Source organism: Pygocentrus nattereri, chromosome 19 (genome assembly GCF_015220715.1).
Source record: "Pygocentrus nattereri isolate fPygNat1 chromosome 19, fPygNat1.pri, whole genome shotgun sequence".
Lineage (NCBI taxonomy): Eukaryota > Metazoa > Chordata > Actinopteri > Characiformes > Serrasalmidae > Pygocentrus > Pygocentrus nattereri.
The window spans coordinates 7,213,919-7,234,988 of record NC_051229.1 but is presented as its reverse complement, the minus strand read 5'-3'; the positions used below and the strand labels follow the sequence as shown (position 1 = coordinate 7,234,988).

Sequence of the window (21,070 nt, the reverse complement as noted above, 5' to 3'; positions counted from 1 at the left end):
GTAAAAATTTAGGTGCACCTAAACACGACATATTTTGTTGATTTAATACACATTTACTGTGTATTTGCTGAATTTATTTATTACATGTTGGGGAAGAACACAAAATGTAGCCTGTGCAAAAGTTCTGGTATTTTTTATATTTTATGTTTTATTTATTTCCAATGGAAAACTTTTAAAGACTTTTTGAGACTACCAGATGTTCCAAAACACACTTCATCATGTTCTTCATAACTTTCATATTTCATAAGCTACATTCAGAAGGTGGGGGTCATATGAGAGTTGGAACGGTCTTCTTTCCAGTCTAATAGACGGTGATGTCATTTTAAACCCTGATAATAAAAGAAGCTGAACTCATTTTTTCGTCTACTGAAAGTCGACCCATTTTTCCACAAATCGGGGCTATAAACAATAAACCAATGGCGTCTCTTCATTGTAGTGTGATTATGAGTGATCATAAAACACATTTTCTGATAATCTGAGGGAAGTCCTTTCCAAGAAATGAACAAATAAAATAAAAATGTACATTTCATTCAGTTACTGAATAATTTGCCTTTTGAGGTCATGTAAATTCAGATGGACAAATCAAAATACACCCTGGAGAATAAGAGGTTAAACTCAACAAATAAATGGAAAGTGGAAATACTTATAATTTGATACAATTATATGAAGATAAAGTTCTCCATTATTATCAACATTAAAAATGAACTAAATTCAAATCCACAGTTACAGAATCACAGAATAAAACCTATATTTTATTTTGTCTTCTACATTATTTTTCCCCTGAGGTTTATTTATTACATTTTTGTTCATTTATGTTTTTACTGGAAAATAACCCACAACAGCCATAGTCCATGTTTATGTAAACATAAGAAATATATACATGTATATGACATTTTCTTTAGATTTCAATTTTGTTGCTGTGCCTTTAACACTAATATATGTGAAAGATCTCCGTTCTGACTGGCTGTCCTGTATTGTGCCTCATTCAAAAAGCAGTCCAGCTGAAACACCCCATATAACATCAGAATCAATGGGCGGAGCTAAACTGCTCCAGAGTAAATGGACAGATATTACATAAGATTTCATGACAATAGTAGAGAATTCACTAACATCCTCAGAGACACGTCCTTCGTTCTGACAGATGTCTGTTTGCATTCTCTTTCACTGCACTTGCAACCATCCGCTCGGGGAAGGGGTCCGAAACAGCCCATGTTACAGTGTTCTTCCACACACTGTATGCAGTTGCACACTTCCACCAGAGAGGTCGCCAAATCTTACATAGTATAGCTTTAAGCATTTTTAACAGTAAACCGCAAGCCACGGTCACCATGCAGGGCTTACTGGAGTAAAAACACTTTAGATTCTTAATATCTACACAGAATGAGTTTGTTTACTTGTCTGAAAAGTGATATTTTTCACAGGATTGACACCATGATGATTTAGGGATCCAACTATGTTAGAGGGCTATCTTTGGTTTCTTAGAAGCATGGCTCTGATTGGTCGAAGAGCTGTTTATGACCTGAAATCTTGAACTTAACCGGCCCTGGAGAAGCTTAGGCCTGCCAAATAAGTTGCCCTGGGGATCTTCAAACAGAAAGTCCAGGTATAGAGCTTAAAATAAGCTGGCTAAGCAAGAAATCCTGCTTTGTGAAGCAATCATATTTCTTTTGTTGATCACTGACGCAGTCCAAACTGATCTATTTAGATCAGAATTTATATTGGAAAAATTCTGACAAGTCACAGAGATCAGTGGCTTCTATCTCAACAAGCTGAATACAGAAAAATTCTCTCTATATATAATATATAAATATATATATACTTTCAGAGCTCCAGCAATACTTTCAGTGTTCTGACACCAATTACAGTGGAATAGTTAATATATTATTGCCACAAACTTCAGAATTGGATTTTAAGTGGGGCCTAAGTTAAGTGTGGCCTGATGCACAACAGCACAGGTGGAATAAATGATTTAGGGGTGATGACACAGCTGTGATATTACAGTGAAAATCCATGCTGCGCTGCTCACTAGTGGGATATTCATAATTAATAAATGACCTGCTGAGCTGGATGTGGGAGTGTTTGAGGGGTAGTGGGCCATGGCTGGCCTCCAGTTCGCTGTGGGAATGAGGCCAAAGCTTTCAGTGGTGACTACAGTCCAGGTACGGTTTGATGTGTGCAGAGACAGCGCAGGAGTACAGCATTGACTCCTTCATGCATTTCCTTCCCCGCTTTTCTGTGTTCTTTGACATGTTTGAAGGCCAAAGAAAGAGTTCTAGTGTCCAGGAAAAGCCTTGGCTGGTAACTAATGCATGACAGGCTTTGAAATGGCAGAATAAAAGAGAATGCGGTGCTACTTTGTTGAGGTACGACTATGTGACATCTGCCAACTTCTACTTTGGCTCAAGCTTTCCAGCACCTGGCATAAAGGGAAAAATGAGAGAGGGGGGAAAACATGTAATTTTGCAGAGTGACATGTTCTCCAGAGCTAAAACATGGGAAATGGGACATAAAGGACTGCCTTTGATGTTAAGAGGGAGTTTTTTTTTCCTATTTGACACAAGCACTCACTGTCCTTTTCAGTTTATTCTCATCAGGGACACTAATTGCAAGCTGTTTGAATGAATGTGTCACTCTGGGGCTGGTCAGTCACAAGGCCACAGCGTGATTCAATCAAAAGAACTATTTTTTCTGCACTCAGATATTTAATTTGTCTAGATTTTAATGTTGTATGGTTACTTTAAGCACAGAGTTGCCACTTTATTAGAAACAGCTACATTTATTCACCACTTGTTATTACAGTTACTGACTGTAGTCCATTATGGTCATTACCATATGAGCATAGTATACCGGGTAGAGTCATTGCTAAAGTTTTTAAACGTTGTGTGCATGCACTGGCCACTTTATTAGAAAAGGCTTCTTTGTAGCTTCAGCCTGCTGGAGTGCAGTTAGAGAATGTTGGCCATCTGTTGATGCAGAGTTTGTGTTGGTTATACTCTATACTATATGGGAAAAGTACTAATTAACCCCTTAAATGGCCCAAAGTTTTATTACACACTTGTATAACCTAAGAAAAGCTGACCATTTTAAACCAAATCAAAATGTGCTTGATGTATACTGCTGGATTATCTATAAGGAATGCACATAATATCTGAATCAAAACGGCCCGTCTCAGCCAGTGGGGTACCTAGGATCATATGGGCCCCAGTGCAAAAAAAAAAAAAAAAAAAATATATATATATATATATATATATATATATATATATATATATATATATATATATATATATATATATATATATATAAATATATATATATATATATCCATAATCCATAAACAGTGTTAAGAAATGACAATGTAACTGGTGAGGACCTTCCTATGAATCATTGGTTCATTGGTGTACAGTTGTATCAGTGTCTATATGAGAGGCCCAGTAAAGATCTTAGGGGATTCTAATGATTCTGACTCAGGCCCCCCTCTGCTATGGGCCCTGGTGCCATTGCCCTTCCCCCAGCCTCACTATTCGATTCTCCAGCCGGGCGACCAGGTTCCTCTCTCTGTGGAGTCTGCATGTTCATGTGTCTGTGTGGGTTTCCTCCCACAGTCCAAAGCTGAATTGGCCCTCAATGTGAATTTATATGTCTGTGTGTCTGTCCTGTGATGGGCTGGCAATCTGTCCAGGTTTTTTTCTGCCTTCCACCCAATGAGCGCTGAGATAAGTACCCTCCAAGAAAGATAAGCGGCTTAGAAGATGAATGGATAATATTGGTGTATTTCACATATTGCACACACACACACACACCCACACCTTCTAAGCTGCTTATCCTTCTGGGTTGCAGAGGGAGCTGGAGCCTATCGCAGCAGTCATTGGGTGGAAGGCAGGATACACCCTGGACAGGTCACCAGTCCATCACAGGGCAGACACAGAGACATACACAATCACACCTAGGGGCAATTTAGCATGTTCAGTTGGCCTGATCACATGTCTTTGGACAGTGGGAGGAAACCCATGCAGACACGGGTGAAACATGCAAACTCCACACAGAAAGGACTCTGGTCGCCTGGCCGGGGAATCGAACCCAGGCCCTTCTTGCTGTGAGGCAACAGTGCTACACTAACCACTAACATCACTAATGCTGCACGTTAGTGGTTTTAAGTTGGACTCTAATTCACCTCAATAAAAATAATAATATTTAATATCGCGTGTGTTAATTTTTCAGCCGAAATGAAATTCTCAGGCTATTTTTGACTGTGGAAAAAAAAATATTCAGACTAAATTCCACTACTGTGTAAATAACTCATCTGATTGTGCTGTGAATGTGTGAAAATACTTGAACCAAAGTGATTTTGCAAATCGACCATATCCTGAATTATATTCAAATAAGATTATTGTGAGGTCAGAGATTAGCACTCCCTATTGGTCACCCCCTTTGACTCCTCTCAGTGGAATGAGGATGGATACAGTGCTGTTGGCCTTGTCGTTCAATGAGGGCTGATCTGCTTATCAACTTATCCCTACTTCTCTACAGGCCCTTCGGCACATAATTGTTCAAAACTCCGTCTGACATCCATGAGGACCTTAAGGCTAACGGCTTTGATAATAACCATCACATTTTTTTAGCAATTTCCTGCCTTGAGATGCCAAGATCTGCTGATTCTATCAGAACCCAATGGAGTTACATAACAAGTGAAGGAGAACCCGAGCGAGAAAGAGCACCGAGTAAATATCTGTACACTCATTCCAACGTCCTCCCTGGCCTCTTTTCTTATTCTTTAAAGGGCTGGTGAGGGTTTTCTGACATCAAACCAAAGCGAGAAGGCACCATCTCAGTTCATAAAAAACGTCTTTCAGTGAGAATTTCATCTGTATGTGTGAAGGCACTTTGTTAAGTCTTAGAAGTCTGTCAGTGAGGTGTGAGGAAATAGCCGAATGCAATCAGAGGCCCGTTCAGCAGAGCATTCGCTTGGGAACTGATGAACAAAGTGGCTTTTGATTAAAACTCGTTCTGCGTTTTGAGTGGAAACCGTCACCCAGATGTTTCATTTTCGTTAATTATTGTGAAATTTCACTTAAAATATGCAATAAACAACAAAAAAGCCCTAAATGTGAAGCTACAATCGACTATTTTAGGATGACCGTACGACTTTGGTAAATGATATGGAAATTGCTTCTCTGATTGGCAGGGAGCTCCGTGTAGACCATCAAAAGAAGAAAGTCACACTGTCATCATGTCGTGCTGCAATGTGACAGTCTGCCGTACGTAAATACACAACAGCTGATGAAAAACAACAGGCCTGGCGTGGTTCCTGACAGATCCCAAAAGGCAACACCTTGTATTCAGAACAGACCTTTATTGAATCTTAACCCTTTTTGACATACTGAGAAACATTCCCACCTTTGGCATGACATTTACACAAAATACACAAAGTATAGCATGGTGCACACTCTTAAAAATAAAGGTTCCTCAGTGGTTCTTGGCTTGGAACTACCTTTCTAGGACAAAACTCTAACTGTTCCTTTACATTATGAGGTTCTTTGAACTTTGCAGGCCCATATCCTCCATGCGTCTTGGATTTTATTATTTTAAAGAACATATAAATACATAAACACAAATATACTTTATTTATGTGGTTGGTATAGTGTAGTTGGTAACACCTCTGCTTTCTATGCTGTAGAGTGGGGTTCAATCCCCAGCCTGGGCGAGCACCTTGTACTATATCAATAAGAGTCCTTGGGCAAGACTCCTAACCTGCATTTGCAGATGTTCTTGTTCAGAGTGACATACAATTTGAAATGAAATTTCATGAAATTAATTTAGCATTAGGAGTCTTGCCCAAGGACTCTCACTCGTGTGCTTGCCTTGTATTAGTTTCCACACAATTGTATGCAGAAGTTTGGCTGCCTATGGTCAACTTACATATTTTGTTGATCTAAGTGAAAATACACTTCTGCACATTTTAATGCACAATTGTTGTTTACCTGCACAATGTAAGATAAGGAAAAAATGAAATATAAAATGTGACCTATGCATACATTATGGCACATTTTCTAATTCAAGTATTACTTTCCCATATGTTAAGAAAATAAATAGAAATACAGCAAATAAATAGAAACTGTGTGCTAAAATTTGCAAAAAGGAGGATGTGTACTTATTTCAAATAAAAAAAGAAATAAATTAAAAAAAAAAAAAATCAATAAACATGCTGGTGTTCAAACTTTTGTATATGACTGTATATGGACTGTATGGACTGTATGGACTGAGGACTGAATGGTAAATAATAATAATGATTATATACTACATTGAGGCATTTTATTAAGTTGTCAGTGATATGAGGCCTTTAAAAATGTTCTTCACATATGAACAACTCATTTATGAAAAACTGAAAGATTGTCCAGCAAGCCAAAGTTTGTTCTTCTATGGAATTGTCCCAAAGAACCACTTTAGGGACCTTTGTCAAAAGTGTAGGTAAATACAATAAAAAGTTACCACGTCATTACAAAACGAATGCATGGACAACTGCACAAGTAGCCTCTCACTGTCTAATAGGGTTAAATGCTGTACTGAGAAGATCTGAGGGGCTGTTCAATATTCCATTTCCATTTTATGTTTCCAGGGTTTTGATAATGGCTTATGTTCTGTCTTAGAGGTCACATTTATCACACACTATTTTGAAGGTGAAGGCTTGCATGTGAGCCAAACACAACCATCTCACACTTGAAGCGGTCAAGACGGTCTTAAAATATTAAGAATAAGGACTACATCATTTATCTTAATGTCTTGCCTATTAATTGGCGCAAAGGCATCTGAGTGCAAGGTGATTGATTGAATTGGTGTTGGCTTTAGAACATCCAGAGGGTTAGAAGCAGTGATCTTTCTGATTTAGGAACATTGTTAAAATGATTAACTGACCTCTCCATTGTTAAAACGATCAACTGACCTCTCCATGTTTCACCCACAAATGCATGGACAAGCTTTTACCAAAATTCCATTCAACCTAATGTTTTATATATATATATATATATATATATATATATATATATATATATATATACACACACACACACACACACACACAGAGTATTTGGTTAGGATCATTACAGTTTCAAGCTCCCAGTTTAATGTTACTACCCTACCAAGCTCGGCTGTGTTGTTGAAACTAGGCAACAATGAATTTGCTACCAACGTTAGCCTAAGCTTTATAATAAACACCCATGCTGTCTGCTGTCTGTGTGACCAAAACAGGTGTATAAATAACACCACAATCTAAATTTAGGTACTACAAAAGGACACATTTGTGGGCAGAGCATGGACAGCTCAATTAAGACACTTCTACTAGGTTGGGCTCTGGGACATCTTACAACAAACCACATGGTACCATGGATTAATGACTAAAGGCTAACACACCACAAATTCAGGACAAGGACAATGAATGTATTCAGTTATGATAATCACAATATTCCCTTGTGGGTATGAAGAGTTTTGCCACGCCAGCAGAGCTTTCCTTGTTCTATAAAAGGTAACTTGTAAGTAGTAAGCCCTGGACAAAATCATGGCCTCAAATGAACTCAAACGTGTCCCAAATAATCTGTATCCAAACTGTATTCATCTCAGCATAAACAATGCATGATGAAGTCGTTTTAGAGAGGAGGGTTGGGGTTCGGTTGGCACGGTTTGCACTCGCTGTCGTACATCCCATGCGTACCATACAGCTGCATGTAAACGTTTTAACACAGCTGGGAAAATGCTTTGTGGAAAATAAAAACTATGTTGAAAATAAGTTAACACATTCTCTACAGGGAATAAACTTAAACCTAATAATATAATAATACAAAATGTATGAAAAAAAAGAATATATATATATATATATATATATATATATATATATATATATATATATATATATATATATATATATATATATATATATAAGCATCTCCAGAACAGTACCTTTACAGGAAAGGCAAAAACACTATTACATGTAATGTAAATTAAGGTAAAGAGGTGATTTTAGAGCATTTCTATTGGTCCATTCATTGCAAAATTCTCACATGATGTAAAAGGACAGTCGATGTGTTGAAATGATAAAGAAAAAGAAAAAATCTACAATCTTTTTCTTTGGACAGCAACACAGTGGCGGCTGGCGGGCACAAGTTATGTGGATGGCTGGTACAACAGTAAAAGGCCATCATTTCAAAGAATGGAGGAACAAATGTTTAGATTCTATATTCAGACTTATACCAAAGCACAAAGATAAACCAACCAAATAACATTTTTCCTAATTACATTTTAGGCATGTTTCATTTTGCAATCATTGGCTCATATTGAACAGAGGTAGGCAGTCCACAACTCCTGTCCTGTAAGTAGAGGTTGTGTCATTTTTCAAAAAAACATTTTTAATACATTAACAGTTTGTGTTCAAAGTTGTGATTTACATCACAGCTTAAAAGTCAGAACAACTTGTGTTATTCAATATGTTATATAGTTTGGGTGCACTGTATAATATAACATATTTTTGACAATAGCCGTAAACTTGGGCAGGCTGGCACATGTACAAATGAAATGCAAATTCTATGTGCCAACCAACCCCACCCACAGCAGGACACAGCTCTGTATGTACCACGCGTAAGCTAGCTAGTACTATTCACACTTTTAAATTATAAGTAATAAAATGAATGGTTTCAAAATGTTTTAATATTACTCTTAAAATTTGTAGAATGTATTTACTCAGAAACTTTTATTTGTTTAAATACTGAAAAATCCTTACCTTAACAGACTGTGACGTCCAGAGCTTCTACCACTGACATGGCAGTAACACTGTGCCCCCTCCCAAAAAAAAAACCCAACAAGACTGCTTTCCCTAAAATGACTGCCGTTTAACCCTTGTGTGGTGTTGATGTGTTACTCAGTGGTCTGGTGGACCCACCACATTATTGCTTATTAAATCAATACAGCCACAATGTATGTAAATTACCAGATGTTTACAATATGTTTAGAAAGTTAAAAGATGGTGAGAAGGTGGCCAGCGTAGGGTTCTGCTTTAGCAGCTGTAGCCAGTCAGCAGCCTGTCCATGTTATTCACCCTCACACATATACGTTAACACATTCATCCACAGACACAGCAGGCCATGTAGGAGGACAACAGAGTGAAGGGGACAGCACCTCCACACTTTTACTCCCTACGGGTTCAGACCAACACCACCACCTGTGTGATATAAATCTGTAGGGGGTGAACAGAGTGAAGGCACATCAGGCATAACATGATGACCACCTCCTTGTTTCTGCGCTCATTGTCCATTTGATCAGCTCCACTTACTGTATAGCTGCACTTTGTAGTTCTACAGTTACAGACTGTAGTCCATCTGTTTCTGATACTTTGTTAGCCCCCTTTTACCCTGTTCTTCACTGGTCAGGACCCCATGGACCCCCACAGTGGAGGTATTATTTGGGTGGTGGATCATTCTAAGCACTGACGTGGTGGTGGTGTGTCAGTGTGCGTTGTGCTGGTACGAGTGGATCAGACAGCACTTCTGCTGGAGTTTTTAAACACCTCAGTATCACTGTTCTTCTCAGAAAATAAGCAAAGGCCAAGGAATTTTTTTCTTTTGATAAACAATAAAAATGGGTCCCACAGACCTGAACACCACACAAGGGTTAATACATTAAAACTGCAAGCTATTATCTTCGCAACAAAGACTGTATGTTGTTTACATTAAAAAGAAAAGGAAAAAAACGATGGATGTTCTTAAACTATTGGTGGTACCCAAATTAAAAAAAACTCACTACCATGAACTAATAATAGTAAATACAAACTCTGAAGGGAAGAATAGAAGAGCACAAACTTCATTTCCACCAAATAAATAGACGGCGGATTATGTAAACACAGGTCTTCAAAACGATCAATCTCAAACCTAATTCATGGTCCTAGATGTGTAGACCTTTTTGAAAAGAAAATTGAGCCACAAAACAAAAACAATGCGCTACATTAAAAAAAATAAATAAAAAAATCACTGAGGAGCTGAGGATGAATCTGCGGATGCTGTTGACATTGTGCGTGTCATGCATTTTTGCTTTTGGAAGGCAGGTAGTATATAAATACATAAAGCCTTGACTGAGCTGTTTTCAGGTTGACAAAGTGCACAACACCTCTGTAGACATGACATGTTTAACACTCCTGACACGTACAGGAATAGAGCCTTTAAAAAGTTAAGGAACTGAAGAATCTTTGTACATGAATCCTTTTATATCGCACCTCCACGCTCTTCTAAAGGAGCTGCTCTTATGTAGAGAACAGTGAGCCCTTTCCCTGCCATCCAAAAAATGCTAGTGTTATATAAAGATTTCCCTGGAACAAAATTCCATAATAAACTGTCTTTGATTTTCATTGTGTTGTCATTATGACGACCTACAAAAATATCATCCCTTCTTAAATTTCTGTAGATCACGTGTGTCCATGGGACATACATAGGCATATATAGCAATCTTACAAAACATAGACCAATTCTGTTTAATATTTGCACAATTTCAAATCTATTTGAACAAAGGAAATCAGTGGCAATGATTATGAGGCAGGATGATTAGTTTTTGCACACTTAAAACCATAAAAACAACACAGTTCTACATTTACAGCTTATGATTAACAGTAGCACTTGTATTTATTAAAATGACCCTCTCCTCTTTTAGCATTCACTACAAACTGTTTCATAGTGAAGCACTTGCAAATTTGAAGGCTACCTTCATAAGGATTTAATGCACAAATAAGCCCTGAATACTTATTTAAAAAGCAATACTTAAGCTTTTATGAACAGCCTGTGTCAGGTATCACAAGACCACATTAGACACTGATATTGACATAAGGGCCTTTAGTAGCCATAAAACGTTTGGAAAGGACCTTCAGTTACGATATGGGGCAAGTTTTGTAGCAGAAACATCAAATGCATGTTTGAAATATAACAAATACATTAATTCAACTCATAACCGTACAAAGTGCATCTAAACAGGAGACAGAAAGTCCATGGAAGGAACTTGAAGAAATTTGTTTTGACATTTGATATTTTGTTTTCATGTTCTGTTTTTTAGTGCGTCATGATAAACTTTTGATTTCTGATGAACTTTCACAGACATTTGGTATTTTGTTTTAGACTAGAGGTGGGCAATATGGCAAAAATATAATATTGCAATACTTTTTGCAATTTTTCACCATAGACGATAGGTCACAATATTCATTTGATCAGTAGTGCATCACAGTGTGTTCACAGTTTGACAATTTTATACCATCAACAAGTGTTGTATTTTATATATACTACTCACAAAAAGTTAGGGATATTTGGCTTTCGGGTGAAATTTATAGAAAACGTAAAAAGTTCTCGCTACAGTGATATTATATCATGAATGTAGGGCATTTGAGTAGAAGCATGCAATGGTGATTTCATCATCTCAGATAATGTAATGAAACACAAGCCAACAACAGTGGTGGGAGTAATGTTACCCCCCCAAAAATGCCTGGTCAATAACTTGTCATGTGCCCTCAAGCATCAATTACAGCTTGACGACGACGTCTCATGCTGTTCACAAGTCGACTTATTGTCTGCTGAGGCATGGCCTCCCACTCTTCTTGAAGGGCGGCCTTCAGGTCATTGAGGTTCTGAGTTACGAGCCTCTACACAGCGACTCAGCTGACCCCATAGGTTTTCTATGGGATTCAGGTCTGGAGAAAGTGGAGGCCGCTCCATTTGAGGTACCTCAATCTCCAGCAGCCGTTCCCTAATGATGCGGCCTCGATGAGCTGGAGCATCGTCGTCCATGAAGATGAAATGAGGCCTGTGTTGTTCATGCAGAGGCACAATGACTGGATTAATGATGTTATTCATTAGTTTGGGCCACTGGGTCACTGTACCACTCACAAAGTGCAGAGCAGTTCTGTATTGACTAGACACACCTGGCCACACTGTAACACCACCACCACCACCACCACCTTGCCGTTAAGCTCCTTGTTAGAGAACAGCAAGTTGTGCAAAAAGTATAGAAACATTGAACAGCTGGACATTCAAAAGTTTAGAGAAGGTCACATAAGTTCACCTGTAAAGGTTAGAGAGCATTTTAGGTTCATCCTGAAATTTCACCTAAAAGCCAAATATCCCCAACTTTTTGTGAATTGTGTGTGTGTGTGTGTATATATATATATATATATATATATATATATATATATATATATATATATATATATATATATATATAAATAAATGTATAGCAATAACAATATATATTGTGATATTGCCCAGCCCTATAGAAGTTATTATATGAATTAATATAGTAATTATATAATTTTATTTATTTATTTGTTTTTAAGAGATCTGGGGTTTTGTTTCTGTTCTTGTTCCATATTGATGGAATTATTTTGATGGAAATGTGTGATTTACAAAACTGGAAGCTAACTGGATTTTAGTCTTTAAGTGATCAAGCACGTTTTTATTGTGTTTAAATGCTATTTTCTATTGTGTCAGTTGTACAGGGTTGTTAGGTTTTACCCCTTATTGCTCACTAGCAGCTCAACAGTCACCTCATTTCACACACAGAGCCAGTGGTGTACTATATTTAATCTGACAGGAAAACAGGACTTTGTTTCATTATATTCATTAGAAATATCCAAGTTGATTTCCCTTCCACTGGTGGAATGGCCACAGGGGGCCTGCAGAAAGAAATTAAACAAAACTGATGGAAATTAATTCCACTCCAAAGCTACAAAGTACTATTCACAAGAAAACTAATATTTTGATGCCCTCATGATGATTTCCATATATATTTTACGGTATAATACTAACTAATACAGTATATGGTGTTCTTCACTGGGCCTTTTAGGTTCTTCATAACAGTGTTAAATAGAATGATATAAATGTCGGTCATTGAAGTCAATACAATTGTCATTAACTTCATAAAACATTATTATTGACATGAGCTGTTCTCAAATACTTGAGCTCTGCTTTTTAAACTGCTAAAAATGATGCATATGTTAAATCCTTATGTAGGTAGCCTTCAAATGAAGAGCTGATCATGAGACTGACTCATCAATTCTAGAAAGAAAAGCAGACGCAGTCCCTGAGGCAACAATCAAAACTACGGTTTTGGAGATGAGTGATCATAACTAGCGAGCTAGCAAAATAGCATGTGATGTTTGTGGGGCGAAGAGTTTTTTTGCAACATAATTGCTGTTAATTGCTGTAGATTTACTAGCTGTTCAGCATTCCCATCAACCTTCCACCACAAGTACAGGCTCAGCCGTAAAACTTTCCCTGAATCTAGAGCAGAAAAGGAGGCCTTCTGAGGTAAATATTGTGGTGCCAGCTAGCGTTAGCCCGTTATCATGCTGATAACTAGTCTGTGTAGAGTGGCGTGTCTTCTACACGCCGCTAGAGACAGTTGCTGGGTTTTAAGCAGCCTGAAAAGCTGCTTGAAATCCTTGATGTACCCAAGACAGACTCAATATCTTCATCCTCCTCTTTGTTGAGAGTCAGTTTGCCAGAGAATTGGAATTCACGAACATTATAACTGCCTGGAGGCAAAACGGAGATCTAGCGCTGGGCCCTAGGCAACATTATCACACTTAAGATGTCATCAGCACTTTACAGGCACAGGTTTGTTTCTGCACAAGTTGGAGGTGTTAGGAATTTTTGAAAAAGCTTTTTTTTTTGTTCAAAGCCTCAAGGCCCAGAATTCAATCCATGGCTACAAGTCTTAAATGGTGAACAGGAATTGGACTGGTCAGTTGTCAAATAATGTACGGCTCCCATGTAGCCTCATTTAAATGTTGAGCACAGACTCAAATGTACAAATAGTCATTAAAAAGGGCAGCAAGTGCACACAGCTCACCGCCCTTGGTGGGCTGTTGTTCATCACTGCCACACACCATTAATGCTCTTCGATCTTGTAAGAGTTCCTTGTTGCTCCTGCTGGAGATGAAGCCGCTGAGCTAAAAGTTTTGTTTTAAGAATGACCCTCAGAATGACCCTCAGCCGTTGTAGTGAGCCACCAGGGATACCATCGGCGGTTTCGCAGCGTCTGTTGATGGGGGCGCTGCTGTCGTGTGGCCGACTGAAGCTGCCATGCAGGTAAAGTTGTTGTCAGTTCGTCTCATGGCTCGAGTGGGTTTGTGTGCTTTGGATGAGCTCTTCAAGCTGGAGCCTCGCTGTGGCGTCTCGCATTTAAGGAGCGCCCGGAAACATCTGTAGAACTGACAGAAACGCATGCAGTGGTGAAACACATCAAGGAATTAATGTCAACTGAATGTGCATGCATGTTTGTTTTGTAGGGACTTATACACACATTCTTTAAAAAGATCTTTAACCCTTAGAACTCTTAGATTTGGGGGGTGGGGGGTATGGTATTTTGGGTCAATTACGCTTATAATTATAAAAGTATTCACATGAGACAGTCACACATGCCATACGTTGTTATTTTCAGGAGATATTTCTGTTAGATAATTAGATAAACAATAACCAATTAGCATAAGGAAGGAGAAAGTCAAAGGAAAATGAGTGATGTTTCCAAAACTGCAGTTGAGAAAATGACAAAAAGCTACCTAAAAAAAACGGGACACCTAACAACCACCTGGAAGACCACTAAAACGGCCCCCATCAGATAAACACCACTTAAAGCTTTCATTGAGAAAATCAAGCTGCTTCAGATCTGAAAAAATCCGCAGGTGTTTGTCCATCCATCCACCGTGAGCAGACGACTCAGTGCTATGGGTTTGAAAGGATGTGCAGCTTTCAAGGAGCCTCACTGAGAAAAGGAGACGGTTCTTTGTGGTCATTTAGCTCGTTTAAACCTCACTGCACAGCCAAAAATAATAATAAATGGCTATATCTAAGCAAAGTGCATGTTGGTTATTTTAAAGGTTGATATTCAAGTAAAATCTGAGTCTAGCCTGTGTTGCAACATGTTTATAACCCCCTTTGCCAATGATTATAGTTTCTTCTGTCAGTCATAAACACTTCAGTTCACCGTTCTTCACCTGCTTGATATATAATAAGTATGGAGCTGGTGGGCTGTAGAGCAACCTAGCAGAGCAAAGAGGCTCAGAAACGTCTATTAAACATCATATTTCACCACACTAACAAAGATGGCACATTAAAAACTGAGGCAGCAGCGCAGACCATCCATATTTACGTGACAGTACATAGTTTCACAGGGGAAAGGTACATCACTCATGCTCAAAGGACAGTGCAGCAGTGATGCTCCAAAGCTGTGGTCACCACCCCTGTTCCTGAAGGTCTACTGTCATCTGTCCAGTCCAGTACCGACTACAATCTGTCACACCTGCTCCAGCTAATCTAACTTCTTCAGACGTCCTTGTGTGCATCAAACACTAAATAACAATACCGAATGTCACGGAATCACACCGTCATTAGAGTAGCGTATTGATTAGTGTAGAATTATTCTAGTGGTATAAAGTGTAGTATAGCAGTGCAGAGGTACTACAGTAGTATACAGTAACATTAGATGCAGGACTAGAAGAGGAGTAAATTTGCTGACCACTGATCTAAAGACATTAATGAAGCCTGTAAATAAGACATGCATTATTTTTATTTATTATATTATTTATTTGTATGTGACATGCCTACATAGTCTTTTAAATGATAGCCAAGAGTGATCACTGCAATATACATACACACACATACTTAAATACACACATATATCATCGAAAGCCTTGTCTTGCTAACACACCCCACCCCCCACCCACACCCACATCATTACCAAAGCATATTACATCGGTAACATTTGAGACTTAACTGACCTGCTAAACATCAGTGACCATATACCTTAATTCTGTTAATATATCGCTGCTGTCAGAAGAAAACGTCGTATCTCAATTCTTGTGGTTTTTCAGTTTTTGACCGTTGAAAAGGCCTGTTCTCTTTTACATTGTATGTAAATTTCACAATGAATGTACCGAAAGAACCAGCCCAAAATGACTTGGGGGGGGGTGGGGGGTTGGGGGGGGGGAGCGAGTCTCCTGAAAAAGAGTGAAAGCTGTAATCAAAGGTAAAAAGTGGACACACTAAAGACTGAAAAAGCGGATAACACGTTTTAGTTGCTGGAGCTTCTGTGTTATCTGTATTTTTATGCTCCTACAGGCAGCTGAATGGCATCAGGTGTCTTTCTGCTCCTGTCTTTGCCTTTCAGCTGTATAATCAACAATGAAGTCATTTCAGTTACAAAGAGTTGATTGTGTTTCATTTAATAAACAACTGCTTACATGCAACAAAAACTGCATTACAACAAGTTTTACATAAAGCTCAGCTCTCTGTATGCAGTAAACTACAGTCTGCCTCCGAGTCCATTACAGTGTACATCCACATACGAGTGAAAACAGGAGCCCATTTCCATCATCTATGCTCCACAGATGATCATTCCGAATGGTATAATTAATGCTGTCCTTCTGCTCATTAGATTCCATTCAGGTTGTTATCCTAAGGGCATTTGTCTTTTTTTGCTTTCGTAAGAGGACAATACAAGTGGCACTTTGTCATCACTACCATTTCTGAGATGACATTATATGCTCAGTTAATTGCATTTTCAGCCCCAATAGGACAATTATACAATTTGCAATTGAATAATTGCTGTGATAGTGTAGTGGCGAAGAATAATCCTGATGTCTGTAATTAACGTGGAAGACAGACGTAATTGTGTGTTCCTCCATTCAGTGCAGATAAAATACACTTTATAGTCTCTTGGGAAGGGTCTCGCCCAGCGCCGCATTAAAATTACGCTGTAATCATCAACTGAACAAATATGCTGAGGTCAGAGGAGCAGGCCTGGACTTGGTGATAGTCCAGCAGTGAACTGTGCAATTATGCAATAATCACTAGCTCTGATTTTATGCTCTGCAAACAAATGTGCACAGCCACAGAAAGACTGCACTCATGCAGAATGTTTGCAATGTTCTTTTCAGCTGACAACACGATGTCAGGGCCAGTTATTACTTTTCTCCTACATTTACATATGTAATTTCAAAATGAATAAACAGTTCTCAGGTTTTATAAAAGAACTGGGGAAAATATGAAGTATTTTGGATATAAGCATCTTGCTTTTTATATGCAGTGCAATAAATAATTAGACATCATGTTTTCCCACATTTAGTCAGTGGACAAATTTGATCTATACGTTTGTCCTTTTTTTTTTATAGATAAGTGAGTGTGTTTTACATGCACTCTATAACCTGATCATAATTGGATTTCTGCTGTTATCTGATTATTCAAATGGTCGTGTAAACAGCATACTCCGATACTCGAGATTGGAGTAAGGTCCAGAAATCTGATTAAGAAATCTAATAAAGAGGCTGGACTTCAGCTCAGTAATCAGACTTCTCAGTGCTTGGGAGCTCTTACTCGGATTTCTTTCGGATTTCTCAGTCTGATGACCGTGCCGGAAATAAGTGAGCAGCATCACTGCGAGATGCAACAAAATACTTTTGGAGGGATGCTGATGCTTCAAGAAAAGGAGGATTTAAATATTCTCCATCTTCTAGATGATGTATGTTCACATTTTGAGCCAAAAAAAAAAAAAAAAAAAATCAGATTTCATGAGAAAATTTGAGCCACTTTTACCTGCTGTGTAAATATAGCCTTACTCTTGTCTGCGTCTTTATTTCATCTTTACTGTGTTCAAGTTCACTGTAAAGAGGGCTTGTTATTCGGCCACGGCCACTTCTTTGGTTCATGTCTGTGTTCGGCCAATTCCTTCAAAACCTTTTTGAACACAGAACGGTTGGGATAAGTCTCTTCTAACTTTTGGGTGCAGAAACATCATCCTAATTTTTTGAATCTCAGCAGCATGAAATTATGATGAATGTCGAGTTGGACTGACGTAAGTCATGAATTCTGATCTGGCTGGTCAAACTGAGTCGGATCGGATACGGATCAGATTTCAGTACCATATATGAAAGCGTCTCAAATTGGAATTGAAAATGTCAGGTTCAGTCCGTTTATCTGTTCACACCGACACACAAACACATCTCATGTGTCACATACGAAGAAAAATCAGATTTGGGCCACTTTTACCTTCTGTGTAAACGTAGTCTTAGGCTACATCCCCATTACCAGGCTGAAGTGGCACAAATGCGATTCTTTGCCTTAATGTGACTCAGATCTGATGTTTTCAGGGCTGTGTGGATGCAAATCTGATCTTTTCAAATTCAACATATCCGATTCATGGCCATGCCACACCTTAATGTGACGCCCAGATTGTAATTCATTCCACTGCGTGTGCGCCATCATTCAGCGTTACCATGGCAGCCGCGCACAACAGAAGTTAAAGTCTGTAAACGGGGGAAAAGCAGCTCATCTCACTGTAATAATGAAGCTGAGAGCCGATCAGAGTAAATTATCTGCACAGCGAAGCTTGTTCTGCTCATTAGTTTGTGCTGATGATGCATGTGATTCAGTCACGTGGTGTTACCGAGTAGGAGGTCCGCATGTGGCTCATTTCAGGACTCCAGTTCGTTCACATTAATGACAGATTTGAATCACCTGCCTAAATGAGTGTGAACCATCGTGTCAGGGAGATCAGATTTGAGCAATGAGGCTTGTAATGTGAACGTAGCTTTTCTCTCAGACTGGGTTTTACTAGTTGGAGAGACCTAAAAGATATGGCTAATCTCACTGCTAATGGGAAAACAATGGAAATCTGACAGTTCCTCCCCGTCAATATTATTCCCCAAGGGCTGTAACCTTATCTGCCTCATGCCCGTCTCATGGAGTTCTGTAGTTTTTCTGGATGCCAAGTCATATAACCTCAGTCTCATTTCCGGCCAAGTTAGCATGTAAAGATGGTCAGTCTGTCAATCTCACAGCAAATGGGCACCCAATTTCAAATGACATCCTCTGCAGAGAACATATTTCTACATATTTTAATATAGAATTACTGTTTATTTGCTGAATTTGACATATTGGGTGAAAAAATCTAATCTAAAATGCAGCCTATGCAAAAGATGTGGCACATTTTATACTACATGCTTTATTTTTTCAATCTGTTAAACTTTGCAAATAAATACAATTTTCAATTAATTTTGCAGATAAAACAATATATATCATTTGTGTGTTCTCTGTAGAGGACTTGAACTTATTTTCACTCAGAAAATCAAGATGTCATTTGTAAAGGGGTGCCCAAACTTTTCCAGACAACTGTATATATTGCTATTGTATTGATTACTAAATGCTTGTGAACATGTTGAGCAAATTGTTGCCCAAATTAGATTTTTTAATATGTTAATCTACTTGGTGTTCCAAGATACATCTATGGCCTATGCAGTCTTTAACCTTTTCAACTCCTTGAGACCACCGGTGGTTCCAAAACGCGCTTAGTCATAACATCTTCATAACTTTCATATTTCATAAACTACATTTATAAGCTGGGCGTCGTATGAGGCTGTAGCTCTTCTCTCCAGTCTAATAGATGTCATTTTAAACCCTTATAATAAAAGAAGCTGAACTCAGTTTGTTTTTCTACTGAAAGTCGCCCCGTTTTTCCCCAAATCTGGGTTATGAACTATAAACAGATGGTGTCTCTTCAGTGATCTGCTCTGGAAACATTACTTTTATAGAACACAAAGAACGTCTGAGATTTTTGGCTTTCAGCAGTAAATTGTAAGCATAGAGCAATAAGTGTGACCATCAAACACATTATGTTAATCTGAGGGCAGCTTTTACAAAAAATAAATAAATAAAATAAAAATGTACATTTATTTCATGCAGTTACTGAATAATTTGCTTTATGATTTGGTCACGCAAATTCAGATGGAAAAAACAAAACATAGCCCGGTTAATAAAACCGCTTTCTGTTGTTTCTAATTGATTTCTTTGATTCTATGCTGTCAGGACAACAGCTGTAAATTCTCTCAATGCCCCCACATTTGGCTGGATAGCTCTCTGTGTAGTGGCAGTTATGGTTTCTGTAAAAATACTTTCCTTTGGTTTCTTTGAAGTTCTGCAAAGGAGAACACCAGCAGATAAAAACATCAACCTTTCCACAATTTTATTAAAATATTCACTTTCATGGACAACCAGAAGAAGAAGAAGACCACAGGTGGCTGTTCTTTAAGGGTCGTGTTCTTATCTGATCAAAGGACTTTATGGATTTTCTAAATGTGGAATTGATTGGTTTGGTTCTTAGGAAAAGACATTTCCTCACATTTTTCACATTCCATGTGATGAATACGATATGGCTGAATATTTGAGCTCTTTGGGTCTATTCATTTGTTTAAGAAATCTGCTTAAGGTTCAAGCTCTGTGAATTGAGAGTGTGGAAAAAAAAAAAGATTGGATCCAACAAACTTTGTGATGTTACCTCCCTTGGGAAAACGTAGTGTACTTAGTATACTTCACATGTGTCATGTATACTTTAAGTCTACTACATTTCTCCAAGAAATGCAAGAACTGAGGGTCAAGCTCCAACAGACATTCAGAGGAAAGGGACATAGCGTACAACATGTATGTAGACAATGACAAAACCATTCATGGGTACACTTAACACTTTAGGAGGGGCTACATGGGGGATTTTGCTGTATGATCAACAGTAAAGAACTTTCACCCTTTCAAATTTATTGCAGTAAAGGCTGAGACATCTCACACAACACTATCACACAAAGTAGACACCAGAGGTGGAGAGTTAAAGTAGAGGTTTGAGTTAAAGTAGAGACACCCAAGGTAAAATATTACTGCAGTAAAAGTAGAAGTTCCTCCCTTTAGACCTCCACTTGAGTAAAAGTACTAAAGAAGTTGCCTTCAAATGTACTCAAGTATCAAAAGTAAAAGTACTAAGAGTTCTGAAATCACTTTTTACACACAAGCAAAGTTTCAGTTTCAGATTTATTTACAACTTAGTTCCGAGTTTAAGTTGAATAAAAACTGGCTTTAAACTCAGGATCACAGATGAGCTCCTTTACTATGTTGATCTGTAGGCGTCTGTTCATAAACATAAACCAGCCCAAACTCATTTACTATAAAATGAAATGGTGTTTGTAGAAATTCAGAAAAAAGCCGCGTCAGTCTCGACTGCATATGTGGACATATTTCTA

The 21,070-nt window shown here is 38.2% G+C and overlaps 1 protein-coding gene across 2 annotated transcripts in view; it reads right to left on the bottom strand.

The window, feature by feature from the left end:
• Nucleotides 1-21,070, bottom strand: part of tmtopsa (teleost multiple tissue opsin a) — a 118,454-nt gene that overhangs the window by 2,230 nt on the left and 95,154 nt on the right. The window contains exon 4 of one of the 2 annotated variants that reach the window (XM_017702454.2): nucleotides 12,344-14,224. The exons of the other annotated variant lie outside the window; for it this stretch is intronic. Within the exon in view, the coding sequence (XP_017557943.2) occupies nucleotides 14,003-14,224 (222 nt within the window). The 3' untranslated portion in view covers nucleotides 12,344-14,002. Of the gene's footprint in view, nucleotides 1-12,343; nucleotides 14,225-21,070 lie in introns of those variants that run through there. 2 annotated transcript variants of the gene reach the window in all.